The 16,226-nt window shown below is 35.8% G+C and overlaps 1 protein-coding gene across 3 annotated transcripts in view; it reads right to left on the reverse strand.

Moving 5' to 3' along the window:
• KIZ (kizuna centrosomal protein) overlaps positions 1 to 16,226 on the reverse strand; it is a 219,064-nt gene that overhangs the window by 66,602 nt on the left and 136,236 nt on the right. For all 3 annotated transcript variants that reach the window (XM_031951038.1, XM_031951039.1, XM_031951040.1), the window contains one exon: positions 3,176 to 3,310. In XM_031951038.1, the coding sequence (XP_031806898.1) occupies positions 3,176 to 3,310 (135 nt within the window). The remainder of the gene's footprint in view (positions 1 to 3,175; positions 3,311 to 16,226) is intronic.

Consider the following 16,226-nt stretch of genomic DNA (forward strand, 5'->3'; position numbering starts at 1 on the left):
TTTAATAATAGGGAGCAAACTGCAGCAGAGGCAAAAGACCACAGAGTTAGAGAGAGAAATGGAGAACAGTCTCTACTTTTTTTGGCTGCTGACATTTCTGGGAACCTAGGGGTTTGTCATAGACAGGGCCAATAGGCCCAAAACAGTCTTCCAAGGAAACTCCCCAGTGCTTGCCCTGAGTGCAACCAGGAGGGGCAATGGAGGAGGGACTGCCCACAGAGGACAAGCTGCCCCCTCCCCCCCCACCATGCCCTACTCTCTGGCTAGAGTTTGGGGCTTGGTCAAGCTCCCCCTCACTCTACCATGACAGCCCAACCCCCAACAGTCCAACACCCAGATGTGGCTGGTAAGACCATTAAATTTCTTTTTGCTACAGGGACTTTTCCTTCCCTCTAGCTCTGGCACTTTGATCTCACTTGCCCCTCCCCCTACAGAATAGGATTAGAAGGAAAACTTAATTGTTTTGATACTTTCCCTCTGCCTTGTCAGTTTGGTGACCTGTTATTTAAACATTCATTTCTTATTATTCCCTCCTATCCTGCTCTCTTATTAGGGTGTGACTTAATGGTGAAATTGGAGGCTCAATTTTCTCTTTTCAGACCTCCTGATGGTCTTTCTGTGCTGCTTTCAAAGCCCTCCCATATTTCCTCTGAAATCTGTCAGGATTGAGAAATTTCTTAAGCACAAACTTTTAGCTAAAGAGTTGAGAGATTTGGAGCTGCTTGACAACAATTTCATCCAGCATGTCGATGATATTTTGAACTTCAGTCCCACCAGATAAGAGTCCCTAAATGTAGCCATAAAAACCCTAAATTGTCTAACCTCGAGGGGCTACAGGTCTCCTTACCCAAAGCCTACACTACCAGCCAGTCTGTCAAATATTGGGGTCACAATATTATCCCCCACTTCTCGCTCTCTAATGAAGAAGAGGAAACAGACCATTTTAGGCCTTCCTGACCCTGCCTCAAAGAAACAGCTATGCACTTTTTCTGGGCATGGCTGGTTTTTGTAGAATGTGGGATTCCTAATTTGGGGATTACTGCCCAGCCTCTCTATGATTCTATTCAAGGTCCAGATAATTTTCCCCTTGAATGGAGCCGTGATCAAGCCAAGGCTTTTAAAACCCTGAAGGCCAAACTGACTTCTTCTCCTACCTTGGTTCTATTTAACTTAGAAAAGCTTTTCACTCTGTATGTAGATGAAAGGTAGGGCCAGGCTCTGGGGGTCTTATCTCAGGCCCTGAGGTATTCCAGACCTTTGCCTATTTCTCAAAGGAAATGGACTCATTTTCCCTAGAATGGCTCTTGTGCCTTAAAGAAGACGCTTTAAAATTTACCCCAGGACACCAGAACATTTTAAAAGTCAAAGGGCATCAGTGGCTTACTAGTAGGAGGCTTACCCTCAATAGCACCCTGGAAGCTAAGTCTACTGCCTCCTGAGACTTCTGCCCAGAAAGCTGAACTCATAGCCCTAACCAGAGTTTTGGAATTGGGGAAGGAAATGAGAGTGAACATCTACACTGACTCCAAATATGCTTTTCATATTTTGTATGCTCACAGGGCTATATGGAATTCTTTGATAGCAAAGAATTCTCCTATCAAATATGCAGGAGAAATTCTACAGCTACTACAGGTTATGCATAAATCCAGAGAGGTTTTGTAAAGGACACAGAAGGGAGATTCACTTCAAGTCAAGGAGAATGGGTTTGCAGTTAAAGCTGCTGCTCATTCACCCCTGACTATGTCATCTTTAATCTCCCAACTCCCTGATTGTTACATTCCTTTTTATAACCCACAGGAACAAATCCTTTCTCCTTCTGGTTGGTTTAAATCTCCCCCGGTCCTGAAGCCTTCAGAGAAGGGGCACATACCTAGGGGAGATTGGTTTCAAATTGCTTTTGGTCTTTGACACTTTTACTATTTGGGTAGAAACTTTGCCCTGCAGGGCTGAGAAGGCTCAGGAGGTATCAAGGTGCTTGCTAAAAGAGAGCATGCCTCGCCTAAGCCTGCCTAGCTCATTGCAGAGCCCCAAATAGTCCAGCTTTTACTTCTCAGATATTTCAGAGTATTCCTATGAGCATTCTGGAGAAAGAATGGTTAAATTGTTTGTGTCCTTCTTTCCTTCACTCTCACTCTTCTTCCTAACTCTTTCTCACTCCTAGGATGAGAACTTTGCTCCTAGCATTTTCTTTCTGGCTTTTCTTGATGTCATTCTATGGCCCTTGCCAGTAAACTCTTTTTTCAGCCTTTCAGCTAGGGAGCTCTGTGGCCAGTGGGGCATTCAGGATTGTTGGGTGAGCCATCAGCATCTTCAAGGAGCCCACAGATGGGACCTGATGCATTATTTGCAAAGGTCCCATTCCCAAATGTCTCCATCTCCACCCTGGATGCCACCCCACTTTTAACCTGGTCCTGAGATTTGTTTCCTTCAGGCTTCAAGCTACGAACTTTCAATTGCTCGTTCAGTCTGGAGATCATGGGACAACTGACTTGGACATACAACACCCCTTAGATGCCAATGCTGCTATCTTCTGATCTCACACTTGCCCTCCTGGTCTGAACCCCCACTGAACATAGGGACAACTCTACAATCCTTGTCAGCTTGAAGCAGCTACAAAAGATAAGACTTTTGCCTCTTTGGGCGTGACTGCTTGAGGGAGGGGGAAATAATGTAAACTGTGTCCCCTTTAACCTTTGGGGGGCCCTGATGTAAACTGTGTCCCCTTTTTGGAGGAAGAGGAAGAAAGGAACCTTTGGGTGAAGGGTGCTCCTGGGTTTAAAACCCTGTTGGCCTCAGGGAGGGGCCACACCCATTCTTAAGGGAAACTCCCAGATAAATAATCTCATTCAATTGGAAATGTGGGCCTGGGGCATAGTCACCTTCCCTACTGAGGTGAAGATTAGTCCCAGCTAAGGATCAAGGCAAACCCCATAACAATCAAAGGTCTGTCAATCCATCTATGCTAATACCTAACCAGGAGTTTGCCTGCTAAGAAAGTCATTTTAGTGTAAATAAATCCCCTTTTGCCACAAACTTCAGGTGTGCAAATTCTTTCACAAATTTGTGACATGGACCAGAGGGGATCTTTCAATCCTCAAATCTCACACCACATCAAAATCATTGATCAAATAACCTTATTCTTATTCATTTCTATTAAAAATTAAATGTTACAAACCTTATTAGCAAGTTAATTCTTTCTTGATCTATGATCACTTTTTGATATAGTTCCACAGACTGTAGGCTTTCCTGGGCTAACTTGTTTTCTATGAACTGTAACAGATAGGTGAATCCTTTGAATGTCAAATAATTCCTGTAGAAAGATAATAAATAGTAAAGTAATAACATTTCATTTTTTCTAACCAAGGTTAAACATATTATTGAGCAACTTCTGTCTTTAAGGAAAATTTAAGATTCATCTTTCAATTTTCATTCAAATTTCATTTTATTCAAAATTCAATTGAATTTTAAACAAATTCATAAACATTCATTTGTTTAAACTCCAAATTAGGTTGACACACAGAAGATTCTTAGAAGAGCATAAAGTTCAGAAAGATTGAGGTTATATAAAAAGGATTTTTTTAAGGGAAAAAAGTTATTATTAGACATTTGTTCCTATATTTAGCAACACTAAGAATTACTTCCCAGTAAAAAGTAATATTGTGTCAGATACATAGGGAAAAAAATCTTCCCTTTATTCTAACAATATAATAACCTTTCATACTTCTATGAATATAGTATCTTTTGGACAATATCAATCATATCAATAACAAGGATGTGAATAATTGTGGTTTAGATTTTGTTTTCTTTAGGGAATACCTTAATAAAATGAAGTGAGGTTTAATAGCCACAAATAAGTGCAAGTAAAAATATTTTTATGTCATTAGAAAAAACATTGTTTCTTCAAAATCTGGTTAATCAGATGAAAAAGAATGATAAATAACTATAGTTAATCGTATTTAAGATTGTAAAGGATAAAACTTATTTGGGAAAGAATACTTGGTAAAAGAAAACGGGGACAAACTTAACTAACAACCATCTTATATCCAACTCAGATATCATCATTCCTTCTTTTTCTGACGCCCTATCAAAGGTGATTTCCCCCTCATCAGAAAAAATAATACATTTATACTCTATCTGTACTAAGTGCAGTCAAGCCCACCAGATAAATCCATACCCAGAAGCACATACAGACATAAATATATGCATATTTATACATATGTATGTGTGTATATCTTCTTTTATACTTGACTATATGCTCTTTAAGAGCAAAGATCATGTCTTTTTAATATTTTAGTCAGTTTGACCATAATTGATTGTTAGTTTTTCAATGTGAGCATTTACATCCTAGAAATTGGCAAGTGCTAAAAATCAGGGCTTGATTTATTGTTTTGTAAATTGTTTTGATTTAAGAAAATGTTAATAGTGAAGATTAAATTTAAAAGTGTGGATGGGCTAAACATTTACCAGCACACTACATTAATCAAGTGTTGTTATTTTTAATAAATGAGTGCTTAAGAAACGGGGATGGGAAGGGAAAGGAAAGAAGGGAGGAGCATCTCTTTCCAGATATTCTAAAAACTCAATCCTAAAGGTCCATTGTTCAGTTAAAAGTATATAGTGATTTCCTGACTTAGAGAATTTCTTTCATATATACAAATGTATTTAAAACACTTTGTTTCATGTATATATCATTTCTCTTTCATTTGTTCAGAGTGGGAGGATAAGGAGAGTCCCCACTGCTGATTCCTAGGATGGAGAAAAATATTGACTTTTATACTAATAGAGGTGTGTGACTTCTTTTCAATGAATGGCTAAGGCAACTCCCATGGGATTATCTAGTAAATTTAGGAATTAAGAGAACTGTGTTGGTGAATGAAAATGGCAGGCCAGGGAGTTTCCCAGAGCTACAAAATCTTATATCTTTTAAAAATTCCTGTAATGTTAGGAAAATAAATTCTAAATTCCAAGTAATTTAAAAACGAATACAACCCAGTTCTTAATTTACTTTGTGTTTATATTTTATAATTTTTATCACAAAAGAGTTCAGAAACTGATTTCTAAAGCCTGCATGTTCACTCAGAAAACCACAAATTATCATTATGTGTTATAGTGTATTTTTAATTTATTTTGTTAAACATTTCCCAATTACATTTTAATCTGGTTCAAGTCATACTCAAGAGTTTTGGGAGCCCATAAAACCCAGGCCAAGTTTGAAACCTCTCCTCTAGAAGTTCTGAGATATTCATTGAACATAACTGTTATCAAAGTCTGAAAACAGGGTAAGAAATTTAAAGGTAACAATAATTTATATCTGAGTAGAGTATCAAATCTAATAATCTATTTTTGTTTTTCAGAAAAACTAAATTTTTATTTAGACCCAAAAAGTCAGATAAAAATGTCCAATAAGAAGTTTTTTCTATTTTTCCTAAAAACTGTACCAAAAAAAATGATATTTCCACAGATATTAGAAAGATAGCTTATTATTTTAAGGAAAGATTTGAAAAAATAAAATTATGGATTAGGATCATCTCTCAGAGCATAACAGGCAAGAATGTAATCAATAAGGTACCATGAACTAGAGCTACTCAAATCATATAAGGCTATCTTGAAGTTAATCCTTAAATCAAGAAGGGCTAGATGAAGTTAATCCCCTAGTCAAGAAGGCTGAGGGAAAGCAATGGTAATTAAAAAGATCTGCCATTAAGTAACAGTTGGTTTAGATGGAGAATGAATTGAAGTTACTTATTAGAATATTACATCCCTTTGTAAAGAAATTGATTATAGTGCAGTACACAAAATATTCTTACTACAAAAGTTTTAAGTGATGTTCTTGTTAGTAGAGTCAGAAGTGAAAACAGAACAGACAATGGGCGTTTTGGAGTGCATGAGATAAAATTATCTTTTCAACAGGTGAGAATTGAAAACCTTTTATAAGTATCCAAATCAAAATGAGCAAACAATATTTTTAAAAGCAGTCAGGAAAGTTTTGGTTAAGTGAAAGAATTTTTATATTTAGGTTTAACTTTTAATACAATACTTTTAAGATAAAATTTCCCTGTGCTTAGATCAATGCAATTCTTATTACAATATTTTTTCTTTCTTTTATTCTGGTCCTAATTTTCTAGGTCTTTCTCTGACCCAATTAATTCAACATGCCAAACCTTTAAGAATGATATAAGGAGATCTGAAATGTCAGAGTTGCAAAAGCACAGAAATATAATTATAAGGTGATATCATATATAAAATTATTACTAAAACAGGCAACTATTTTATTTATATAAAATAGCCCAGGTCATAGTCAAAACAAAGGCTCCAATGGCAATTATGTTATAATTTGGAGTCACCAATCATCTTTACATAAGTGCATATCAAGAAAATAGGTTTTAAAAGTTCATCTCATTAAAAAAAAAAAAAGGACTGCACTCTTAGGAAAAAGAATTATCATATTAGAGATCTAGAGCTGGAAGGAAACTCAGAGGCTTGTCAAATTCCCTCATTTTACAGATGAGAACCAAAGAAGTTGAAATTCTCTTCATCTTTACTTTCAAATTATTTTTCTCCTTTGAAAAGGAAAATAAAGTATACAATTTTAGTTTTATTCTTTTACCATCTAATAACGTATTAATACTAATAGAAGATACATTAAATCTTGTTGCTTTTTTATATTTTATTATGAATTATATTCATCAGATTATTACCAAGTGACAAAATTTCATATGAGGTACCTAAGCAATGTTTACCTTAGGGAAGATAGATTATAAGGGAGATCTTAGAGTAAGGGAAAAACCTACAGAAAGGAAAAGCTTGGGCACCAATGACAAGAGCACTTCTTAGAATATCTATCCTGGAAACTTTATTTTTAGTTTCCCTTTCCAATGAAATAATTTTCTTTGTAACTTTTCCTCCTCTGCTGTTTTTTTAATTATTATATCACTACATGAATGATTCATATAGCTACACATACATATCCATAAACATATATGTATACATAAAAGAAATATATACACAGAATATACAATATATACACATGATATATATGTAGAATATACATGTGATATATACATGTAATGTTTATGTATTAGGGAGATAATATGTGTTACATATCTTCGTCCTCTCTTAATATATAGTTACAATGCATAAAATATGAACTGGAGGAGATATTACCTATTACATATCTATCTCTTCCTCTAATACATCATATATATTTGCCTCCTCCCCTGAAATATAATACATACTATTTATCTATTTCTTCAGTTTCAAATTACCAACCACCTGAAGGATATCCCCACCTAAATGTAGGCACTTCAAATTCCACATGCGCCCAAGAGAATGCAACATGTTCCTCCTGTGACTATTGTCCAACTTCCGGTAATTTCCTATTTCTAATGAGGGTGATGTAAATTGTGTACTCTTTAATCTTTTGGGGGGGAGAGTGATGTAAACTGTGTCCCCTTTGGGGGGAAGGGTGCACCTGAATCTCAAACCTCCCAGCCTCTGGGAGGGTCACACCCTTCCCACAAAACTCCCAAAATAAGTAATCTCATTCAACTGGAAATCTCAGCCTGGGGCATAGTCACTCAAACTTCTCCCTAGCTCCAGGCCAAGACTAACCCAATATAACCAAGGGTTTGCCAGACCTTTGCTAAATGCTCTTCTGGACTTACCCCACTGATGAAGATATTTTTTTTCTCAATGTAAACCCATCTTTGTTAAATTCCTAATCAGAAGTTTGCCCACTAAGAAAGCTGTCTTCTTAGCGTACTGTTTTCTGGCATCAATAAATCCATTCTTTGCCACAGACCTCCTGCTTATATTTATTGGGGTTTGCAAATTCTTTCGCAAAATCTGCCACCAGACAAGGGGATCCCATTGCTATTAGGGGATTTCTTACTCTCAATTCTCCCACCTCATCAAGGGTACCATCTTTATTTCAATCATGCAGGTTCTAAACTTCAATTATCCTCGACCTTTTAATTTTCCACAATACCAAATCAATTGCCAAGTCTTATTGATTCTACATCCATGATATATCTCACATTATTCCCCTTCTCTCCACCATCACTAATCTAGTTCAAAGCCTCATCATCTCTTATCTGTATTGCTGCAACAGCCCTAAATTGATCTGTCTCTTTCCATTTCTTTCCAATCTATCCTCCACACAGCTGTCAAATTAATATGCTTAAATAACAGGTCTGACAATGTAATTCATTCAAATATTCATTCAAATATTTTCAGTAGCTTTCTAATGCCTCAAAGATAAAAAACAAACTGATATTAGTATCTATGGGTATACCTATTTCTCCAAATCTATGTTCATAATAGTCTTCCTCCTTGCATTGTTACAATCAAACTGGACTACTAGCTGTTGCTCAGACTTCTCAAGTTTGGGGTTGGAAAGGGTTTTGCTTAATAAACATTAAGTGATTTGAACTCTTTCACTTACAGCTCTTTCAGGAATGTGTTGGCCAAATTTCACACACAAAGAAATTCTCTTTTCAAAGATGAGATTTCTAATTAGTTCTCGCTTTCATATACTGAACAGTTAGCATCAAAAATTTAGATCAGTTTAAGAACCTCTTAGGCCTCCTCATTTGAAGACTAGTAGCAAATTTATCTATAATAACATCCTTTATTGCTTTAAGAAACAAGAGAATAACAATAAAAACACAAAATATGCTAAATTTCCAAATAGGATTAAGCACATGCAATCTTTCAAAACATAGGCTCAATTTTTTTCTTTTTTTTCTTTTTTTAGCTATAAAGATGCAATGGAAAGATTTTAAACTTGGTTCTTTGTTATTCAGTTTCTATAGGGAAGTTAAGCACCTATCTCAGTCACATGTTGGGAAGAAGTTATATACTAAATTTAACATTTCCCTCAAAATTATTAATATTACAATTTTACATATTTTTAAATTACAAAAAACAAATTGTCCCCAAAATGTGCTGTGGGCAATTTTGGTCAATGAGATAAGCTAACAAAAAAGTAAAGGAATACCCTTTATAGAAAATATGTTGAATTTCCTTCCACCTGAATTCCAGGCCTGATGCTCTTTCCACTGAGTCACTTCAATTTTTCCATATGCATATTTACACATATACATATAGTTACTTAAATCAACTATTTATTAAGTGCCAAGTATGTATGAACTTTGCTAGGTACTGGAGATACAAACAAAAATGTGTGTATTTTATTATGGGGATACAAAACAAATGTACAGTGATTGGGTAAGATCATACTAACAACTGGGAAAATCAGGAAAGGCTTTTTGAAAGCGATAGAATGTGAACTAAACCTTTAAATGAACAAGAGGCAAGAGTGAAGAAAAAATACATTCCAGGAAGAAAGGGCCAGAGTCAGAAAACAGAATCTCAAGTTTAAGAAATACCAAAAATGTGTAAAAACAGCCTGGAAAGATAGGACTAGATTATGAAGGGCTTAAAATGTCAAATAAAATAATTTGTATTTTCCTAAAGGCAATAGACAACAAATGAAGTTTATTGAGTCTAAGATTAATATAATTAGACATGTACTTTAGAAATATCCCTTTGGCAATTCTGAGGAGAATGTATTGGAGAAGGAATGAAATACAAAATAAAAACAAATAGAGGCCAGAACTAATACATAAGGGGATCAGAAAAGGTCTCAAATAAAAACTTGAACTTAGTCTTAAAGGGAGTCAAATGTTCCAAAAAGTAAACCGAAGCAATCAAAGCATTTCAGGGAAGAGTGCATGTATTCAGGAAACAAAGCTCAGGCAAGCTTGACTCGAGATAAGTTTGCAAAAAATAGGTTGGAAACAGATCATGAAGAGCATTATATGCCAGAAATCAAGGTATTTTGCCCTTGAAGCAACAATGAGCTGTTGAAACTTCCTGAGCAGAGAAGTGAGCTTGGTTCCAAGAATATCAACGTCTCCAGTAAAACACTTCTTGCCACAAATCATTCTCTATGCAGTTGATCAAGTAAGCATAAGTCTGTCCATGTTAACACTTCCCTCAAATACTAGTGGTTTATTATTACCTCTAAAATCAGATAAGATAAATTCTATTGTTTGGCATTTAAAGCTCTTCATAAGCTGCCCATACCTACCCTTCTAACTATTATACTTTACTACATCTACATGGTGCAATGGATAGAGTACCAATCTTGGAGTCAAAGATGTGAGTTCAGATACTATATGAGGATGTATCTGATGGAAGTGGATTTTTTTTGACAAAGAGACCTAATTCAGTTTTAATTGATCAATGATGGACAGAAGCAGCTACACCCAAAGAAAGAACACTGGGAAATGAATGTAAACTGCTTGCATTTTTGTTTTTCCTGCTGGGTTATTTCTATCTTCTGAATCCAATTCTCCCTGTGCAACAAGAGAACTGTTCGGTTCTGCACACATACATTGTATCTAGGATATACTGTAACCTATTTAACATGTATAGGACTGCTTGCCATCTGGGGGAGGAGGTGGAGGGAGGGAGGGGAAAAATCGGAACAGAAGTGAGTGCAAGGGATAATGTAAAAAGTTACCCAGGCATGGGTTCTGTCAATAAAAAGTTATTTTTTTTGTTTTATTTAATAGCCTTTTATTTACAGGATATATACATGGGTAACTTTACAGCATTAACAATTGCCAAACCTCTTGTTCCCATTTCTCACCTCTTACCCCCCACCCACCCCCTCCCCTAGATGGCAGGATGACCAGTAGATGCTAAATATATTAAAATATAACTTAGATACACAATAAGTATACATGACCAAAACATTATTTTGCTGTACAAAAAGAATCAGACTCTGAATTATTGTACAATTAGCTTGTGAAGGAAATCAAAAATGCATGTGTGCATAAATATAGGGATTGGGAATTTAATGTAATGGTTTTTAGTCATCTCCCAGAGTTGTTTTTCTGGGCATAGCTAGTTCAGTTCATTACTGCTCCATTAGAAATGATTTGGTTGATCTCGTTGCTGAGGATGGCCTGATCCACCAGAACTGGTCATCATCTAGTATTGTTGCTGAAGTATATAATGATCTCCTGGTCCTGCTCATTTCACTCAGCATCAGTTCATGTAAGTCTCTCCAGGCCTTTCTGAAATCATCCTGTTGATCATTTCTTACAGAACAGTAATATTCCATAATTTTCATATACCACAATTTATTCAGCCATTCTCCAACTGATGGACATCCATTCAGTTTCCAGTTTCTAGCCATTACAAAAAGGGCTGCCACAAACATTTGTGCACATACAGGTCCCTTTCCCTTCTTTATAATCTCTTTGGGATATAATCCCAGTAGTAACACTGCTGGATCAAAGGGTATGCACAGTTTGATAACTTTTTGAGCATAGTTCCAAACTACTCTCCAAAATGGTTGTATTCGTTCACAACTCCACCAACAATGCATCAATGTCCCAGTTTTCCCGCATCCCCTCCAACAACCATCATTATTTTTTCCTGTCATCTTAGCCAATCTGACAGGTGTGTAGTGGTATCTTAGAGTTGTCTTAATTTGCATTTCTCTGATTAATAATGACTTGGAGCATCTTTTCATATGACTAGAAATAGTTTCAATTTCTTCATCTGAGAATTGTCTGTTCATATCCTTTGACCATTTTTCAATTGGAGAATGGCTTGATTTTTTATAAATTAGAGTTAATTCTCTATATATTTTGGAAATGAGGCCTTTATCAGAACCTTTGACTGTAAAAATATTTTCCCAGTTTATTGCTTCCCTTCTAATCTTGTCTGCATTAGTTTTGTTTGTACAAAAACTTTTCAGTTTGGTATAATCGAAATTTTCTATTTTGTGATCAGTAATGATCTCTAGTTCTGCTTTGGTCATAAAGACCTTCCCCTTCCACAGGTCTGAGAGGTAAACTATCCTATGTTCCTCTAATTTATTAATAATTTCATTCTTTATGCCTAGGTCATGAAACCATTTTGACCTTATCTTGGTGTACGGCGTTAAGTATGGATCAATGCCTAGTTTCTGCCATATTAGTTTCCAATTTTCCCAGCAATTTTTATCAAACAGTAAGTTCTTATCCCAAAAGCTGGGATCTTTGGGTTTGTCAAAGACTAGGTTGCTATATTTGTTGACTGTTTTGTCCCTTGAACCTAATCTATTCCACTGATCAACTAATCTATTCCTTAGCCAATACCAAATAGTTTTGGTAACTGCTGCTCTATAATATAATTTTAGATCTGGTACAGCTAAGCCACCATCATTTGATTTTTTTTCATTAATTCCCTTGAAATTCTTGACCTTTTGTTTTTCCATATGAACTTTGTTGTTATTTTTTCTAGGTCATTAAAATAGTTTTTGGGAGTCTGATTGGTATAGCTAAATAAATAGATTAGTTTAGGTAATATTGTCATCTTTATTATATTTGTCGCTCTATCCAAGAGCATTTAATATTTTTACAATTGGTTAGATCAGACTTAATTTGTGTGAAAAGTGGTCTGTAATTTTGCTCATAAAGTTTCTGATTTTCCCTTGGCAGATAGATTCCTAAATATTTTATATTATCAGTAGTTACTTTAAATGGAATTTCTCTTTGTAACTCTGACTGTTGGATTTTGTTAGTGATATATAAGAATGCTGATGACTTATGTGGGTTTATTTTATAACCAGCAACTTTGCTAAAGTTGTGGATTATTTCTAATAACTTTTTAGCAGAATCTCTGGGGTTCTCTAAGTATACCATCATGTCATCGGCAAAGAGTGATAATTTGGCTTCCTCATTGCCTATTCTTATTCCTTTAATCTTTTTCTCAGCTCTTATTGCTATAGCTAGTGTTTCTAATACAATATTAAATAGTAACGTGATAGTGGGCAACCTTGTTTCACTCAGATCTTATTGGGAATGGTTGCAGTTTGTCTCCATTACATATGATGCTTACTGATGGTTTTAAATAGATGCTGCTGATTATTTTAAGGAAAAGTCCATTTATTCCTATACTCTCAAGTGTTTTTAATAGGAATGGATGTTGGATTTTATCAAATGCTTTTTCTGCATCTATTGAGATGATCATATGGTTTTGTTAATTTGGTTATTAACATGGCCAATTATATTGATAGTTTTCCTAATATTGAACCAGCCCTGCATTCCTGGTATAAATCCTACTTGATCATAGTGTATTATCTTGGAGATGATTTTTGCTTATTTAAGATTTTAGCATCAATATTCATTAGGGAGATTGGTCTATAATTTTCTTTCTCTGTTTTCAGCCTACCTGGTTTAGGTATCAGTACCATGTCTGTGTCATAGAAGGAATTTGGTAGGACTCCTTCATTCCCTATTTTATCAAATAATTTATATAGCATTGGGGCCAATTGTTCTTTAAATGTTTGGTAAAATTCACATGTAAATCCATCTGGTCCTGGGGATTTTTTCTTAGGGAGTTGTTTAATTGCCTGTTCTATTTCTTTTTCTGAAATGGGACTATTCAAGCAATTTACTTCCTCCTCTGTTAGTTAAAAAAAAAAAAAAAAAAAAAAAGATGTGGATTCAAATGTGGCCTGAGACACCAGTTGTGTGACTATAAGTAAGTCATTTAACCTCTTCCTCAGTTTTCTCATCTGTAAAACAGGGATAATAATAACACTCACTTCCCATTATAAAGGGCTGTATACAGTACCTTCACTTAGCTTCCTGAGCAAAGGGATTGTTTCTTTCTTTTTCTTTATATCCCCAGAAGTTTAGTAAGTACTTAAATGTCTACTTCCTTAATTGAACTCTATGGTCTGGCCAAACTGGAACTCTTCCTGGAACTCTTCTTCTTATTTGTCCCACATGATACACCATCTCCTCTTGGTATACTACTGCACTGACTGACTCCCATACCTGGTATGGGTTCCTTTACCTTCACCTGTCAAAATTCTACTTTACTTCAAGACTAAATTCAAGTCCACTAACTGTATGAATCTTTCTATTATTTACCCAGGAACTTAAGCCTATATTTTAAGGCAGGAAGAGCAACTCCATTTTATTTTATGTTTCCATTTGGTGACTAATCGTTCCATAGAGTTAAGCAGTTATGGATTATACCTACTGGACATCTTGAACTATATATTTCACAGACATTTTTGGGGGGAAGGCAATTGGCGTCAAATGTTTTGCCCAGGGTAACACAGCTAGTTCGTGTCTGAGGCCAAATTTGAACTCAGGTTCATCTGACTTGAAATCTGGTGCTCTGTGAGGAATTAACTGAGTAAAGCTTTAATTGTGACTTGAGACTTTATAATACCAAACAGAGCTATAACTAAAAGTTGATTAAAAGAGGGGGCAAACACTTCCTATTTCCTACAATCTCTTAACTGGTATTTAAGTACTTTTTAAAAAAGGTAACAATGGTTTTGAATTCTCTTATAGTATTATTATTTACTTGTATTCTTTTGTTTCTGGGCTGGATTTCCTCTATTAGAATGTAAGCTTGGATTCACTCAAACAATGGGAGAAAAGAACAGGCTGGGGGGTGAGGGCTTTGGGAGCTTCTGCATTCAGGGACCTATTTAATCTTGTGTTTCACATTGGCACTTCTTTGCTAACAAACACCTTGTCAGATTGCAGATGCCCTTTCTGGTGAGATCTTAATAAACCACTTTCTGCTTTTTCTTACTCTGAGATTCTCTGTTTTTGTGGACAATACTGTCCCACGCAAGCAATCTTTCCATCAGTGTTTGGGAAGCTGTATAAGAAAGTGTGGGAGAGAAGAAATATTAGACTGATTACCAAACTAAAGGTCTACAGAGTCCGTTGTACTAATCTCATTGTTGTATGCCTGTGAAATCTCAACAGTATACCAGAGAGTCGGGAAATAGAACAGCCTCCAGTTGAATAGTCTTAAGAAGATCCTGAAGATCACTTGGCAAGATAAGGTTCTAGGCACTGAGATCCTTTCTCAAGGTGAACTGGTTAGCATTATTACTCTACTGCAGAGAGTGAAACTCCATCGAGCTGGCCTTGTTATTTGAATACTCAAAGTACATTTGCTTAAAAGACTATTTTATGAAAAACTCACACAAGACAAGTACTCTCGGAGATCAGAAGAAACATACAAGAACACTCTCAAAAGCTCTCATCTTAAGAACTCTGGAATTGTATGACATGGGAGACACTGTTACAGGGTCAAAAAAGGTGCTGTGCTCTATGGCACAACAAAATTGAAATAGCTCAAAAGACATGTGAGATACACAAATTTAGAGAATCCACCCCCAAATGATTATATGAACTCTGTGCCCAATCTGTGGCAGGGCATTCTGAGCCTGTATGGGTCTGATTAGCCACAATAGGACATACTGTAACTTGACTCTTCAACATGATGATGTAATTTTGGTCCTCTATGTAAGTGTTTTCCTGTAATAAGTTAAGCACTCTTGTATAATTTAGTAATGCTTATTAGGACTTTTAAGAATTTGATGGGTGATTTGTTCCTGAAGAGGTTGATATTTGAATTGTTGGATAGTAAATTAAGTCTGATTGTATGAATTGATAAGTCATCTTATAAGTCTAATGATAATAATGTAATCTTTGATTCTCTTCCCCCCTCCTCCCTCTTCCTCTCTTCCCCTCTCTTCTCTTTAACTTTTACCTTTTTCCATTCATATCATGTAATGCTGGAAAAACGGAGACAAGACAGAGATTAGAGGTTTTTAGTATAGCTATCAGGGAAACAAAGGCAAGGGGGGGAGGGTCAGAGCACTGGTTGAGTGGAAGTTCCAGGAAAGGACCATAAATTCAGTTCTGACAGGTTGGGGTAAGGAGGACAGATCCTACATTCTGATAAATTGGGAGTGAAAAAGATGGTTGAGCAGAAGACAGGAAATCTGAGGCAGAAGATAATCAAAAGTTTGAGATAAACTATCTGGAGTTTTACAGCTCTTTGGAATGCCACAGTGGCCAGAGCTACAGCCCTAATTATCTCAGTTCTAATGGCCAGGGAAGAGGTTGCTACCAGGGAAACTGAGGCAGAACAATTCTGAAAAACTGAGGCATAACAATCTTAATCACAGAAACTTTTCTGAGATTGTTCAAATTGTATGCAAAATCTCCTCTGAGATAATTCAATTTTCTGGCTCTGACCAATTCTCCTGTTTTTTCCTTCTCTATATAAACCCATGTCTCATTCTGCTGGGTGACTCTTCCCCTTTAAGGAGGAGGCCCACAGGTCTTACCCCAAATAAATGCCTATACTTGATTTGAAGACCATTTAAGCCTGAATTCTTT

The sequence above is a fragment of the Sarcophilus harrisii genome, chromosome 2, assembly GCF_902635505.1.
Source record: "Sarcophilus harrisii chromosome 2, mSarHar1.11, whole genome shotgun sequence".
Taxonomy (NCBI): domain Eukaryota; kingdom Metazoa; phylum Chordata; class Mammalia; order Dasyuromorphia; family Dasyuridae; genus Sarcophilus; species Sarcophilus harrisii.